The 13,199-nt window shown below is 40.6% G+C and overlaps 1 protein-coding gene across 1 annotated transcript; it reads right to left on the bottom strand.

Annotated features, from left to right (window-relative positions):
• Window positions 1-3,304: 3,304 nt before the first annotated feature.
• si:dkey-88e18.8 (major intrinsically disordered Notch2-binding receptor 1) lies at window positions 3,305-7,198 on the bottom strand. The gene is made up of 3 exons (XM_066685764.1): window positions 5,023-7,198; window positions 4,601-4,789; window positions 3,305-3,499 (listed from the first exon to the last, which is right to left on the bottom strand). The coding sequence occupies exons 1-3, from the start codon at window positions 7,063-7,065 to the stop codon at window positions 3,320-3,322; spliced, it is 2,412 nt and encodes an 803-aa protein (XP_066541861.1). The 5' UTR covers window positions 7,066-7,198; the 3' UTR covers window positions 3,305-3,319.
• Window positions 7,199-13,199: the final 6,001 nt, after the last annotated feature.

Genomic DNA, 13,199 nt, shown 5'->3' with positions numbered 1-13,199 from the left:
AATGTTTAATGTAGTAAGAAATTACAACATAAATCTCTGGCCAATGTGATATTTTACATCTCTCTTTATCACTAGTGTCAACATCACAGGGAAGCATGAAGTGATTGTGTATGTATTTGTGTGTTATTGTGAGGACCAAAACTTGTTTACACAGTAACAATGAGGGAATTTCTCTTATTTCAGGTCCCCATAACAAATTACACTAAATGTTTTAGTGTTAGGATCAGGGTTAGGGTTAAGCTAGTAGTACTTATGGATCTTCCACAAAATGAATGGAAGTCTATGTAATAGCCCCAAAAAACATGAAATATTGTGTGTGTGTGTGTGTGTATGTGTGTGTGTGTGTGTGTGTGAGAGAGAGAGAGAGAGAGAGAGAGAGAGAGAGAGAGAGAGAGATGGTAAGTGATGGTAAGTGCCTCTTGGTCAATAACGGAAGTGACAGGTCATAATAGATAAAAGATGTTTATGAGAGCCTGAGCTCTGAAATATTAAAACTCTAACAGGAAAGGAAAAGCTACCTCCTTATACTGATTGTAGTGATTAAGATCTTGTTACATACACAAGGGATTAATCTTTCAGGACTGCTGATCTCAGCCATATCCACTACAACACAAAATGCACAATGTCACTTGCCTTTCCATTCTCAATCTTTCCATTTTGTCTGATTTGTCAAGCATTAGCATTTTTGGTTCTTTCCTGTGTTGAGTAGCTTCTGACCTTAGGAAGTGAAATTCATGCTTAAATATATAAACTGGACATAAGATGTCAGCACATATATTTTCTACTTTTTTCTAGACATGGACTTCAGTATTTATTCATAAAACACCTCACATCTGAAATCATTTGGATTAATGTAGCTTTCAGCCACAAGAACATCGGTAAGGTCAGGTACACATGTTGCATGATTAGGTTTGGAATACAACTCATCCACTTCATGATGATGATAATTATCCCATCACTTCAGGAAAAACAATTCCACTGCTCCACAACCCAATGCTAGGAGGCTTTACAGCCCTCCTACACTTAAGTTACCTTAGGTTCATGTGCAACTCCGTCAGTGTCACATTCTATTGGAAATGCATTTTCATGAATAATATTCAAGTTATGTCTGCAACTGAATGTTGCCCTGCGTTCCCCATGAAGTTGCTAATACTGTTTTATACACACACACACACACACACACACACACTTAGACAGGGATTAAGACTATTGTACTGGACTAGTGTTGAAGGAATATATAGTCCTGTATATCACTTATGATAAAACCATTGTGAAATGAATATTATATTTTCTATGTATTATATTATACTGTATTATATTTTCTATGTATTATATTATACTGTATTATATTTTCTATGTATTATATTATACTGTATTATATTTTCTATGATATGTAATATTTATATATTTATAAATATATTATATATATTTATAAATTGCCACTTATCCCAGGTAGGGTCTGTAAAAACCAGGATCCTGAACAGTATGAAGTAGTTACAGAAAATCAATGAATAAAAATCCTATTTACTTTATGACTCCACTTAAGACATTTGTGTTTTATGTTAAAACCAGCCATAATTTATTTTAAATGACTAACCTCTCTTCATCTCATGGAAATAATATGCTGTTTCCTATGGTGTCTTTAAGACTGATGCATGCAAATCAGCTGTGTTCTGACTGACTGCCCTATATTTTACCTCATTTATAAAACACCTTCTAGTGGTTGAATTCCACACATTAGTGTGAAAATCTGGCTGGGGTTTTGCACGTCTGCAAATACAAGGCAGTGCTCATTTATCAGTTGCAGCAGACAGAACTGGGACTCAGCAACCTTCAGCTGGAAAAAAAGGACAAAAAATCCTTCCTGGCTCTCTCTTGGCTTCTCTTGCTCTCCCATCACTAGCTTTCAGTCTTTCCACAGCTATAACAGCCCATTATTGGTCCTGTGATGTTACTTTGTGGAGTGTGTATGTGTGTGCTCTTGCCATTAAAACATTGCTTCCATTACAGATCCCTAGGGGCAAATTTCTGTAAATTTTACATTCTGCAAAACAAACAAGTGAATGCTGGAGGTATTGTGCATACCTTGCAAGTTTGTCCTTAGTGCTTCTTGCATGTACACTAGATAATAGTGTTTGTAGCTCTTCACAGAGAAAGAATATTACTACGCTAGAGATTCCTATACCGTTTTGCCAAGTGCTGGATTACTAGTTGGTTTTGCTAAACTAAAAATTACATTGGTTTGGACTCCTCAGTGGAGGCATTAATAACCGCTAACTGTAGAATAGAGTATAACTTTTCTTACTTTCCGATGCTGAAAACTCAGGGCTAGGGATGAGGATAGACTCTCAAACTAATCTGAAGTCAAGCAGATTTTTTAGATTCTCAGAAAACTCACAATTTGCGCTATAGCAGATATATCTTGTCTGTGTATGTTGTGTCAGTGTTTCAGTGAGGGGGTCCCCCTTTTATGTAGAGTATGTGTGTGAGACTCCACGTCTGACTCAGATTGCTTGAGAATTGAATTAGACTAATGGGCACCTCCAGCACAGCAAAGAGGATTTACCGGAAACATCCTCTAAGCTTAAAAGAGTTGGATCAGCTTTGCCAGTATGCGTTCATAGAACTAAGTGAGGAGCAGTAAAAGCTAACTTCTTTCTGAAAACAATATTTTCCATATATGAGGTAATGTATTCTCCAGACGCATTGATTTCCTCAAACCCTGATATGGGCCTAAATGTTGGAATATAGTTTGCTCCCTGTTTAAAAAGTTGACCTGAATTTAGACTTGCAAAGTGCAAAAGAAACTTTTGTGATTATTGATATTTCTTTTTCCAGGAGTTGTCATTTACTCATCAATTCAACTTCTTTAAGCTGCCGGGTCATTAAGCATAAGGCAGGGACATACCCTGGAAAGGCCACAGTACATCGCAAGCATCACACTTTCATACAGTCATAACAGGAATTTTTAAATATATACAATTTAGTTACATCAAATTCAGTGGCTATTAAAGGTAGATGTTACCTATGCATGTTAAAAGCCTATACTGGCCATTTTAGAAATGGATATTGCAATTAGGGTGTAAATGTGCTGCATAAACTTAGACAATATCTTATCACATCATACTAAGCAGTCCATTAGAGTTTTAGCAGAAATGTATTCAGTTAAAACCTATGCTTACAATGGAGGAGCGAAACGAGTTTAAACTTTTATTGCAGCCATGCTTATAACTTAATGTATAACATGCAAAGAAGAATGATATCATATATTAACTAAATAAATTGTGCATATGTATTTACATACTAGAATGAGTGCAAGTTACTGAGTGCATATCGGAATGACAATGATAAGTATGAGGATGATTGTGGCAGTGATGCTGAGTGCAGTAATGCGGTAGGTCTGGGTCCTGCTGCAGCGGGTGAACGACTGTGAGCGCAGGAGTGAGTCTGAGGCTGGAGTATAATCATCATCCATCCAAAAGTCCAGAGACTCAGGAGCCTGAAAGACAGGTGATGAATTTCTATAAGTATTTTTACACTGGGCTTTGTATATGGAACTTCTTAACAAAGTCTTAAAATAATAAAAATAATAACACCATATATTTATAAAGTGCTTTTTAAAAACTCAAAGACGCTTAAAGTAGTCAATACGTAGATTTTAAAATTATAGATTTGATACTGTAATTCATATCATTTTGCAATGTATATGTATTTCAGCCATGCCATAATCCAAAAGGCACACACACACACACACACACACACACACACACACACATATATGTACACTCACACACAAACACTGATCATCCACCATAACAATAAAACCACTTCCTTTCTACACTGACTGTCTCTCAGCTGCACTTACAATACAGGAGCACTTTGTAGTTCTACAATTACAGAGTGCTTTACATGTGTTGCTCTGCATACCCTTTCCAATCTGTTCTTCATTGGTGAGGACCACCACAGAACACGTATGATTTGGGTGGTGGATCATTGTCAGTGCTGCAGTGAGACTGACATTGTGGGTATGTGTTAGTGTGTGTTGATTTGGTATGAGTGGATCAGACAGAGTCGTGCTGCTGGAGTACATAAACTGTGTGTCCCCACACTGTCCACTCTACTCTGTCTGCACATCTGGCTTGTTGGTCCACTTTGTAGATGTGTCTGAGACAGCTCATCTTTTGCTGCATCAGTGGACACAGGATGCTGCCCACAGGACAGTTTTGGCTTTGGTTGGTAGACTATTCTCAGTCTAGCAGTAACACTGATGGGTTTACAAATTCCAGCAGCACTGTTGTGTCTGATCCAATTGTACTGGCACATACAACATACACAAAAAACACAACAACTTCTGTGTCACTACAGCACTGAGAATGAACCACCAGCCAAATCATACCTGCTCTGTGGTGGACCTGTGGGATTCCTGAGAACTGAAAACGGTGAAAATGGGCTCTACCATTTTATTCTATTATCTCTTTTCTTAGCCTTAAAACAGTTCTGCTGCTAGCTTTATCCTGCGGAATCATGCTCATATCCTCAATAGCTGCTACAACTTTTTTCAACTGGTCTTCTAATATACAGAAGGAAATATTGGGCTTACCTGCAGGTCAAAAGGTGTTAGCTCTGTCTGGCTCCATGACACTTTGTGGCGGTCAGTGGGGCGCAGGTTAGAGCTTTGCATGGAGCTGTGGAGTTGAGCTCTGTGGGCCTCAGGAATCAGATGAGAACTTTTTCTTCTCTCCTGCATGGGGTGGACCTCTTTCTTAGAAATGCCATCCTGCTGCACTGTCTGAGACCATGGGCAAGGAGAGATGCACATAAATTAATACAAGCTTTCATGTTTGCACATGAACACAATTCTGTTCCTGATCTTTGTGACAAGGTTTATGTAGACATGCTAGAAATGGAGGAAAGATCTAGAGCAATCACAGACAGAAGCCCTGGAGCGTGGCAGAGATTATAGAAGCTATATTTAACTAATATCCCACACCAAGTTCAATATACATTTCTGTGCATGCATACCTGAGCAGTCTGACGGTGAAGTTCCTTGCTGTAGCTGACGCTCCACTCACGATGCTGTTCTGAACCACTGCTCTCCGTCTGGCTCCTCGAGGCCCTGCGTGTGAACAGCCCTCTACGCTTAGCTGCAGCCCCCTCAGACCCCTCTGTCTCAGGGTTGGACCTAGGATTTCCTTGCTGCTGGACACTGGGCATGCAGCCTACTGCAGCCTGCTGGTGTGCACAAAACTGCGCAGTGTGTGTGTGCACTAGTTGTCCTCTTTGTTCCAGTCGGTTCAGTGTTTCAAGGACCAATATCAGCTGTTCCCGCAGCTCAGAGATGGGCTCCAGTCGCTGCTCAAGCTCTGTGACCCGCTGCAGCAGTCGACCCACTCCCCACCGTACCCCTTCTTCAGGAACCTCCAAAGAGTGGAATAGCCGCCGGAGCTTTCCCAAACGCTCCTTTCGCTCTGGCAAGCCGGACCCACCCCCCTCTTGTGCCCCGCCCCCTTCTCCTGGCAGAACCGCCATAGAACCGCACATGCTAATGTCATCCAGGAAGCGGAAGATGGCACTGATGTCATCCTCGCCGATGTCAGGATTTTCAATAGAAAGTTTGTCACTTAGCATGAAGCTCCTTAGTGCACGCCGGTCAGGAGGGTCAGTTTGAGTGGCCACGTTAGACACTCCATCAGCACCTGGTGAACAGTCATACCAAGCATCTAAACTCAGTCCGCTCAGACGCTTTAGGGTGTCCCGTACAGACCTGACGATGAATGGGTCAAAGCCTGGAATATCAAAGCTGCTGTTGTCAAAGCTCAGTTTACCTAATCCCGGTTTGCCTAAACCAGATTTGTCCAGCGCAGACCTTTCCGATCCAGGTCTTCGTGAATTCTTTTTGTCTAGCCCAGAATTTTCCTCTTCTGCGGGCCTGCTGTCGATGTCCAAGCTGTGACTTTTGGCAGTTATGGCTGGACTTGGGTGGCTCTTTTCCATCACTGTAGGCCCAAAATAGGTAGAGCTCTGCAGGTCATCCATACTTTTATGTTTCTGCTCGTAGGAAGGCTGAGAAGCAGGCTGTTTTTTCAAAGCAGACGCAGGCATTTGTGTGACGTGTTCACGCGTATGCAAGACTGTGTCACGCATTGGCATTGCAGGCCCCTGTGAACGTGTTAGCAACTCAGTTGTCTGCAGAGCATGCATGTATGGGTTGCTGAGGTTTTGAGTATTTGCTGTAATATGGCATGTTGGTGCATCATGCAAGTGCACTGCAGAATCATGTGCGTACACAGCAGAGTCAGGATATGGATTCTTGTAGGTGAGAAAGGTGACATCCTCTGCCTCTTTATGGAGTCCTTCCTTGCCTTGCTCTGATTGTCTGTTGCTTTCCAAAGGGACAAATGGTAACAGGTTGTGGAATTCCTCCTTAAACAAGCTCCTCTTCTGAGCGCAAGAGTAAATAGGTTCCGCTTCTGAACCATCACCTGGGACCTTGGTGGATGACTCCTGATTCCCTGGGCAGTTGTTGGGAATATCCATCGAATGTGTGTTCTGCATGGTGTCTTTGTTGAATCCGTGCAAAGCAGGATGTGTGCAGGCGTGAAAGTGTGACGCGTACGAAGTCTCGGTGTTCATACTGGTCAGCACTTCAGTGGAGCCCTCATATTTAGAGCCTGGGTTTATAGCCCCACCCCCTGCCTGCAGCCAATCACAGCGAGGGCATCTCTGACCGCAGGCGAGGCAAGACGTCTGGGACTGGCCACTATGTGTGTGTGAGGGGGGCAGGCGTGTATGTGTGAGTAAGTTGAAGAGAGAGACCACATCAGCAGCTGCAGACAGGCGGTTACTGCAGGGCGGATGCAGTCGTTCACGGAACAGAGTGGCAGGAAAGCACGGGTCACGGCAGGCTGTGGAGTACAGGAGACTGCGCAGCTCCAGCAGCGGCTGCAGCTCATAGCGTCCACTCAGATACACACACACATCTGCGTAGGACACGTGGCCACGGCACACACCCAGCACCTCCAGAATTTCCAACAGCACCAGAGGGTCATCTGCAGTGTCTGACATTATTGCAGCTGCCGGGCAAACTCTTACGTCTAAAAACTACACTCAAGCACCCATTATTGAATATATGAACTAGGCCAGACTTCTATGCTGAAATTGTCAGATATCAATATTTAGATCTCGGTTATAGCCATCATAGTTCTAAGTTGTTTAAGAAAAATTAATACCACAAAGCACATAAACTGCTATTAAAACCTTGAGCCTCCAAATAAAATGTGAACTGACAATCATAGCCAGAAGTCATTCAATAATATATTTTCACTAAATATTTCAGCCCTATAAATAGCTTCACAATAACATGGCTTCATCCTGTTCAGACTCCCCGAAAATGCCCTACATATTACAGTCCACCTACTGCAAAAAATCTGTTATACTATAAAAGGAAAAGCTGCATTAAATGCACAATGAAAAAAAAAGAGAGGCTCATTTGTAGACTAAAGTACTAGAGTATCAGGACACAAATAAATGAGGATCAGATGCATTAGTGCAAAAGAGAAAGACATAGAAGTATCATTTACAATTCCCCCAAAAGAAGAAGAAGAAGAAGAAGAAAAAAAGATTCTGTCAATGACCTACCTACCTGACCCAGACAAAATACAGTGGACATCAATGATTCTTGTCAGTTCCTTCTAACAGCTCGCTCCATTCACATCAAATGAAAACCACACTACTCACACAGATAAGAAACGCAAGCAGGTCATCTTTCCACAGTAGCAGACTTTGCATAATTATAATTTCTGCGTTGATTTTAAAAGACTTATGCATTTCTTCTGAGCTAAACAGAATCGTTTTATTAAGGTAAAAATAGTCAATTCCACAAAGCTGAAATCAAGTCCATCACTGCACAGTACTGACCTTATTCAAAGCCTTAAAATAGACCCTGTCGTTGTAGCACATCTTCTGCGCCCCCACCCGTTTTCCGTCAAGGCCCGCCTCCTGCACGATGATTGGCTAGGAGTGTCACGGGTCCTGCGCTGGGATTGGCTGGCAGTAACTCTTCTCCTACGCCCAGCTAAGTTAATTTAGGCTAACACTACGTGAAATCATTCAATTATTGTATTTACAAATTCGTGCTTATATAAATGGGTATTAAAGAATTCAAACAGTAAACAAATAACACAAATGAACACAGACACCTACAGAGTGCAGGTTTACAGTTTTTTTACATGTACAGTTATAAAAAATAACTGCTGTAGGTCAAAAACTTTATATCATACATATATACTTTTTCTATCATTCCCCACCTCAGACTAAAGGGAATTTCGACGCCCCACCTGTACCGTATTGCCCCCCAAAAATGGTAATAAAATACACATGCAAGTTTACAACTTTCTAATTTATTTAAGTATCAACTTCTATCCCTAAATCAGTAGCTTAACAATATAACACCACATACAACATTAACATCAATGTTAAAAAATACAGATAATTGGCCTAATTTAACTGTACTTCAGATTCTCACAAAGACAGGTGCAAGGGCGTAGGAGTGAGTTTGATATTGGTCCGGGAACAATTGCTGAGTCAATATATTAGATAGATAGCTTAGCTGATTACTAGATAAGGCAGTAAAATATTGCATTTATAATTATGTGTAACAGCATTTGATTATCATTAACGTTAGAGTGAAGCTGTATCCCAAACAACACACTATGGAACTTAACATACTACACTACAGTAACACTGCTGAGGGTGGTATATTAGGGTGACCAGACGTCCTCTTTTACCCGGACATGTCCTCTTTTTTAGACTTAAAAACATGTCCGGGCGGAATTTCACAAACGTCAGGGATTTTGTTTTTCTAGAGCTTACAAAGAACTTCGAGAAGCGTTTCGTTCACAAACTAGTCCCGCCCTCCCCTACTCCGATTGGTTCGCTTGAGTGAGAAGGGGGCGTGGTGAAGTAGCCTAAAATCTTCTGATTGGACGGTCTGACTGTAGCGCTACCGTTATTGGTCGATAACCTCTGTAAACATTTAATTGGTCAGTCTGCACGTCAGTAGCCCTTGTTTACCTCAGGCAAAGCTCATGTACCTACCCTCATGTAGAGCAGCTATGCCGAAACGTAAATGTTCTCGGATGAATTTAAAAAGAAATTCCCATTCCCTGACGTGTCCTCTTTTTCACCATCTCAGATCTGGTCACCCTATAAAATATATATATATATGCAGCAGTGTGCAGTTTGGGACACGGCCAGAGACTATCGTGCTGCATGTTTAGAGCACTTTCTCACAACCTGAACACAGCTAATATTAACGTTCACCAACTCTCAGATCCCCCTATGTTGCTCTAACAGTTATATACAAGCCGCTTTTATAATTGTAATTAGCCGTCATTGCTATATGTTGTGCTCTTGTTAGTGACCTCAAGTCCAGAGCTGGTAAAAACTAACTTTATAAACCAAACTCAGACGGTGAATAGGAGGCCAGTGAAGCTGGTGATTGGAGCAGATCTATATTTGAACAGGTGCATTCACGAAGGTTGAAAAAGACCCACCTTATCTGACTCGCAGCCAAAACGCATTAATCTCAGTGCAATACCTACACGGCCCACACTTTGAGAAACGCTGCCATAACCCAACTCAAGCCCGGCTCATAACAATTGGCTTTGTCAGTGAATCAATATTTGTTTCGAGGAGCAATTAATTTAAAATAAGTGGTCAAAGAGTAAAAGGATTGCAGGAATACAGGTTCGAAAATAATAACTTCGAACTCCAACACAGCAGTGAGAAAAATATATTAATAGCATCCTGAGGAGAAACACTGTGCATAAGTTTAAGATATGCCCAACAATGCCATCTAACGACAGAAACAGACACTACGTCTCATCTTCATTCAGCAAGTCATGCCTACCGTCTCTCTCTCTCTCTCTCTCTCTCTCTCTCTCTCTCTTTTTCTCTCTCTCGCACACACACACACACACACACACATTCATCCAATCTCAGTTTGACCCAGTGGAACTGTGTAGAGGCCCTCCATCTTTCAATCCTCATTCAGTAATGACTAATTTCACACTCTCTCGTTCATTCAATTCACAAGTGTGACCCAATCAACCTCTTCATAAATTCATAATGGAGTACATCCCTGTATAGTTTTTTTTCTAAGAACGATACATTAAAACCACCTTTAGAGTGCGTCTGACCTTAAAGGCTATATGAAAGTGTCAAACAAATAAATACAGTGGAAGTTGAGTTCCTAACTTGTGTTTATTGATAGTCAGAAAACATGTTATTTCTTACTAATTCGAGGAATAAGGTTTAAAAAACCTTAATTTAATAAAATAGTCAGTTTTAAAGCAAATTAAGCATGCTATTTTCATTTTAATACATACTTATATATGTCAGTAACAAAAATAATTCGAAATATTCATGGAGGTCCATTAAGTGGTGCTTGGTATCAAAACTTTCCAAGGGCCAATCTGGCAGTAAGCAGAAGTTGTCCACTGATGGGCTGAATTTCCAGCATAATGTAGTTGAGTAAACAAAGTTGTTCAAAGAGGTCTCCTGAACCATTAATCATTCCTTTGAACCCCACTCACTGCACACCATACAAACACAAACCCATCAGAACAATAACCCCAAACCAAACACAACACCACCAAAATAACCCATAAATAGTTCCAAAGGGGAGGTGCAAGACAGGCTGGGAGCTGCCTCTGAGTCTTCAACAAAGCCAGGCCCTTCCCAGATCCCTTGGCCATCGCCACATAACTGCCCGTATAAAAAGGGTAAATTGTCCCAAGACTCATAGACATGCTGCATTGAATCATCAGGAAATCAGCATCATAAAAAGCAGTTTTTCACAGTACATTATATTTCCCATCATCAAACCCAACCCCTGCCTCAAGGTCATCCCCAACACATGACCCTTCAATGCTATCAATCGTTGACATGACAAAAACCCCAATATTTCTAAACCCACATCAGTATTAGCTGTTTGCACAGCATTGTCTCGTATTACCGTCATCACCAAGTGTCGCTCCACTACTTCTCTTGCTGGTGTGAATGTCGGCTCAACAGTTGTCCCACCAGTCCAATAATCTAATTCAACCTCTCTTTAAAAAGAGCAACCTAAACAGCACTATACTGACTAACTACAGACCACTTAATGTCCAATCTGTTAGACACACCTGACCTGTTGGGAATGTAGATGTAGTCAGAGAAGTAGCTCATCTGTTATTGCAATTTGTGTAGATGATCCTGTAATTCTTTTTCAGTGGTCATTTAATGCTGCCCACAAAGCACTGGTAAAAGGATATTTTTGTCTGCTGAAATATTCCCAGTCCAGCAGTGACACTGATGGGTGTAAAAACTCTAGTAGCATCTCGATGCCACCCCCATGTCTGTGTCATTGCAGCACCCAAATAATCCCTGTTCTATGGGCATGCTGACTATTGAAGAACAGGGTGAAATGGGGTTAAAAGCAACAGGTGGACTACAGCCTGTAATTGTAGATTTATTGAGCTGGAAAAGAAAAATGAATGTATTGTTTTTAAATTTTTTTTTGTGATTTCTCTTTTCTCTAAATGCAACTCCAGATATTTCTTTAAATCAGATGGAAAAAAGGAAGTAAATAAAAATATGAGCTGATTAGTGTTTGTTCATGCATCAGGGTATAGATTTCACAGAAACGAATAGGAAGTGTGTCGGCATGTGTTTTGATGCTGTGTGGGTGTGTTTGTGTGTGGTTTGATGCAGTTTTTAATCTTCGTTTTTGATGTCTTTGTTCATAATATGTTTGGGTTAGGTGGTGACTCACTATGTTACTCACTAGATAGATAAACTGAGTGTTTATGTGTGTGTGAGTGAGAGAGAGAGAGAGAGAGAGAGAGAGAGAGAGAGAGAGAGAGAGTTAGTTATGTAAAAGTTGAATAAGCCTAAGAATGCTCCATCCCAATGAACCAATCTCCAGGACTGCAAACATAGCATGTGTTTTGTGTAGAGAATTCTCTAGGATTACTGTTATGACTCAATAAGGTATGATTGTTGTGACTCTGCCTTACTTCTGGGTTTTTTTGGGCTGCCAGACTGTCATAGGGTAAAATTATCTTACTTATCTTATCTTTTGACTAAATGTGTGAACTGTAATAAATGTTTATGCCTTGTGAAAAGGTGCATCACTAGGACAAAAGAACAAACGCACAAGAACCAGAGAATAAACGGAAGTAGAATGTTCATTCACTTCCTCAGAATATCAAAATTCATGTGCCAGATGCCTTCTGTGCATTCCAGGTATTTTCTGGAATGTTAAGCCAAAACAGTGCATTGTTCTCCATAGTTGTTTTCATGAAAGAAGACATATTAGACTTACATAGTAAACCCAGTATATCTGCAAAACATTGACCTTCCATGGTCTTTTTTCAGGTCTCTGCACAAGTGCAAGTAAAAAAATAAAGGATCAGTGTTTAGCAATATTTAAAAGTTCTTTCTCTGAGAAGAATGAACAGTGAATTTGCATAAATTTAGAAATTTAGATGTGAAGCAACCCAAGGAATTGGCTTTAAACTGACACTCTCTGACTCCCTCAAGCTTAACAGAATGCTCCTCAAGATATTGGCTGCCTTTGTTCTCTCAAAAGGAACTGGTTATTAATGTCCTTATCAGCCTGTGGCCATTGGAAAATGTTTTTTCCAAAACATAATTTCAAAGAGTAGGCATCACAGCAGAAGTGACCAGAAAAAGCTCAAAATAGAGGAACAGAGAGAAAAGAAGGAAATTTCAGGGTTAACCTATGGCCACTCAATCCAGTCTGAGTCATTGTTGTGATGATGGGAAACGTCTGATAAAGCATCAACTTCCTGCTTTCTCATTACTGACCTGTTGAATGAGATACGAATCAACATGACAGTAAAACATTTAGAACACATTAATAATAATAATAACATTTACAACTCAAAGAGAGATGAACCTGTGGTAGATATTTAACGATACATTTTAAGATAAATTGTACAGCACGGAATAACAGTGATGGAGATGTTGATGGAAGGAGTTCCCAAGCGTTAGGGCCAAAGCACTAAAGATCTGTATCCACTGATTATATATTTGTCTGACAAGTGCTGATGAGCTACTGATAAGTGAGCCAGGGTTTGCGGCAAATACCTTTAGCCTGATTAGCGAACCTTTTAGCATTATACATTGATTCT

This window comes from Hoplias malabaricus, chromosome 11 (genome assembly GCF_029633855.1).
Source record: "Hoplias malabaricus isolate fHopMal1 chromosome 11, fHopMal1.hap1, whole genome shotgun sequence".
In the NCBI taxonomy this organism is placed as follows: domain Eukaryota; kingdom Metazoa; phylum Chordata; class Actinopteri; order Characiformes; family Erythrinidae; genus Hoplias; species Hoplias malabaricus.
Note: the sequence above shows the minus strand (reverse complement) of the source record. Positions and strands in the feature narration are given on the sequence as shown.

What these genes read in the sequence shown, in the direction of transcription:
- si:dkey-88e18.8 (XM_066685764.1), bottom strand. Translation starts at nt 7,065, where the DNA reads ATGTCAGACACTGCAGATGACCCTCTGGTGCTGTTGGAAATTCTGGAG. An exon ending in TTCACCGTCAGACTGCTCAG is followed by an intron (nt 4,790 to 5,022) that starts GTATGCATGCAC and finishes CCATGGTCTCAG; the next exon opens with ACAGTGCAGCAGGATGGCAT. An exon ending in TAACACCTTTTGACCTGCAG is followed by an intron (nt 3,500 to 4,600) that starts GTAAGCCCAATA and finishes CCTGTCTTTCAG; the next exon opens with GCTCCTGAGTCTCTGGACTT.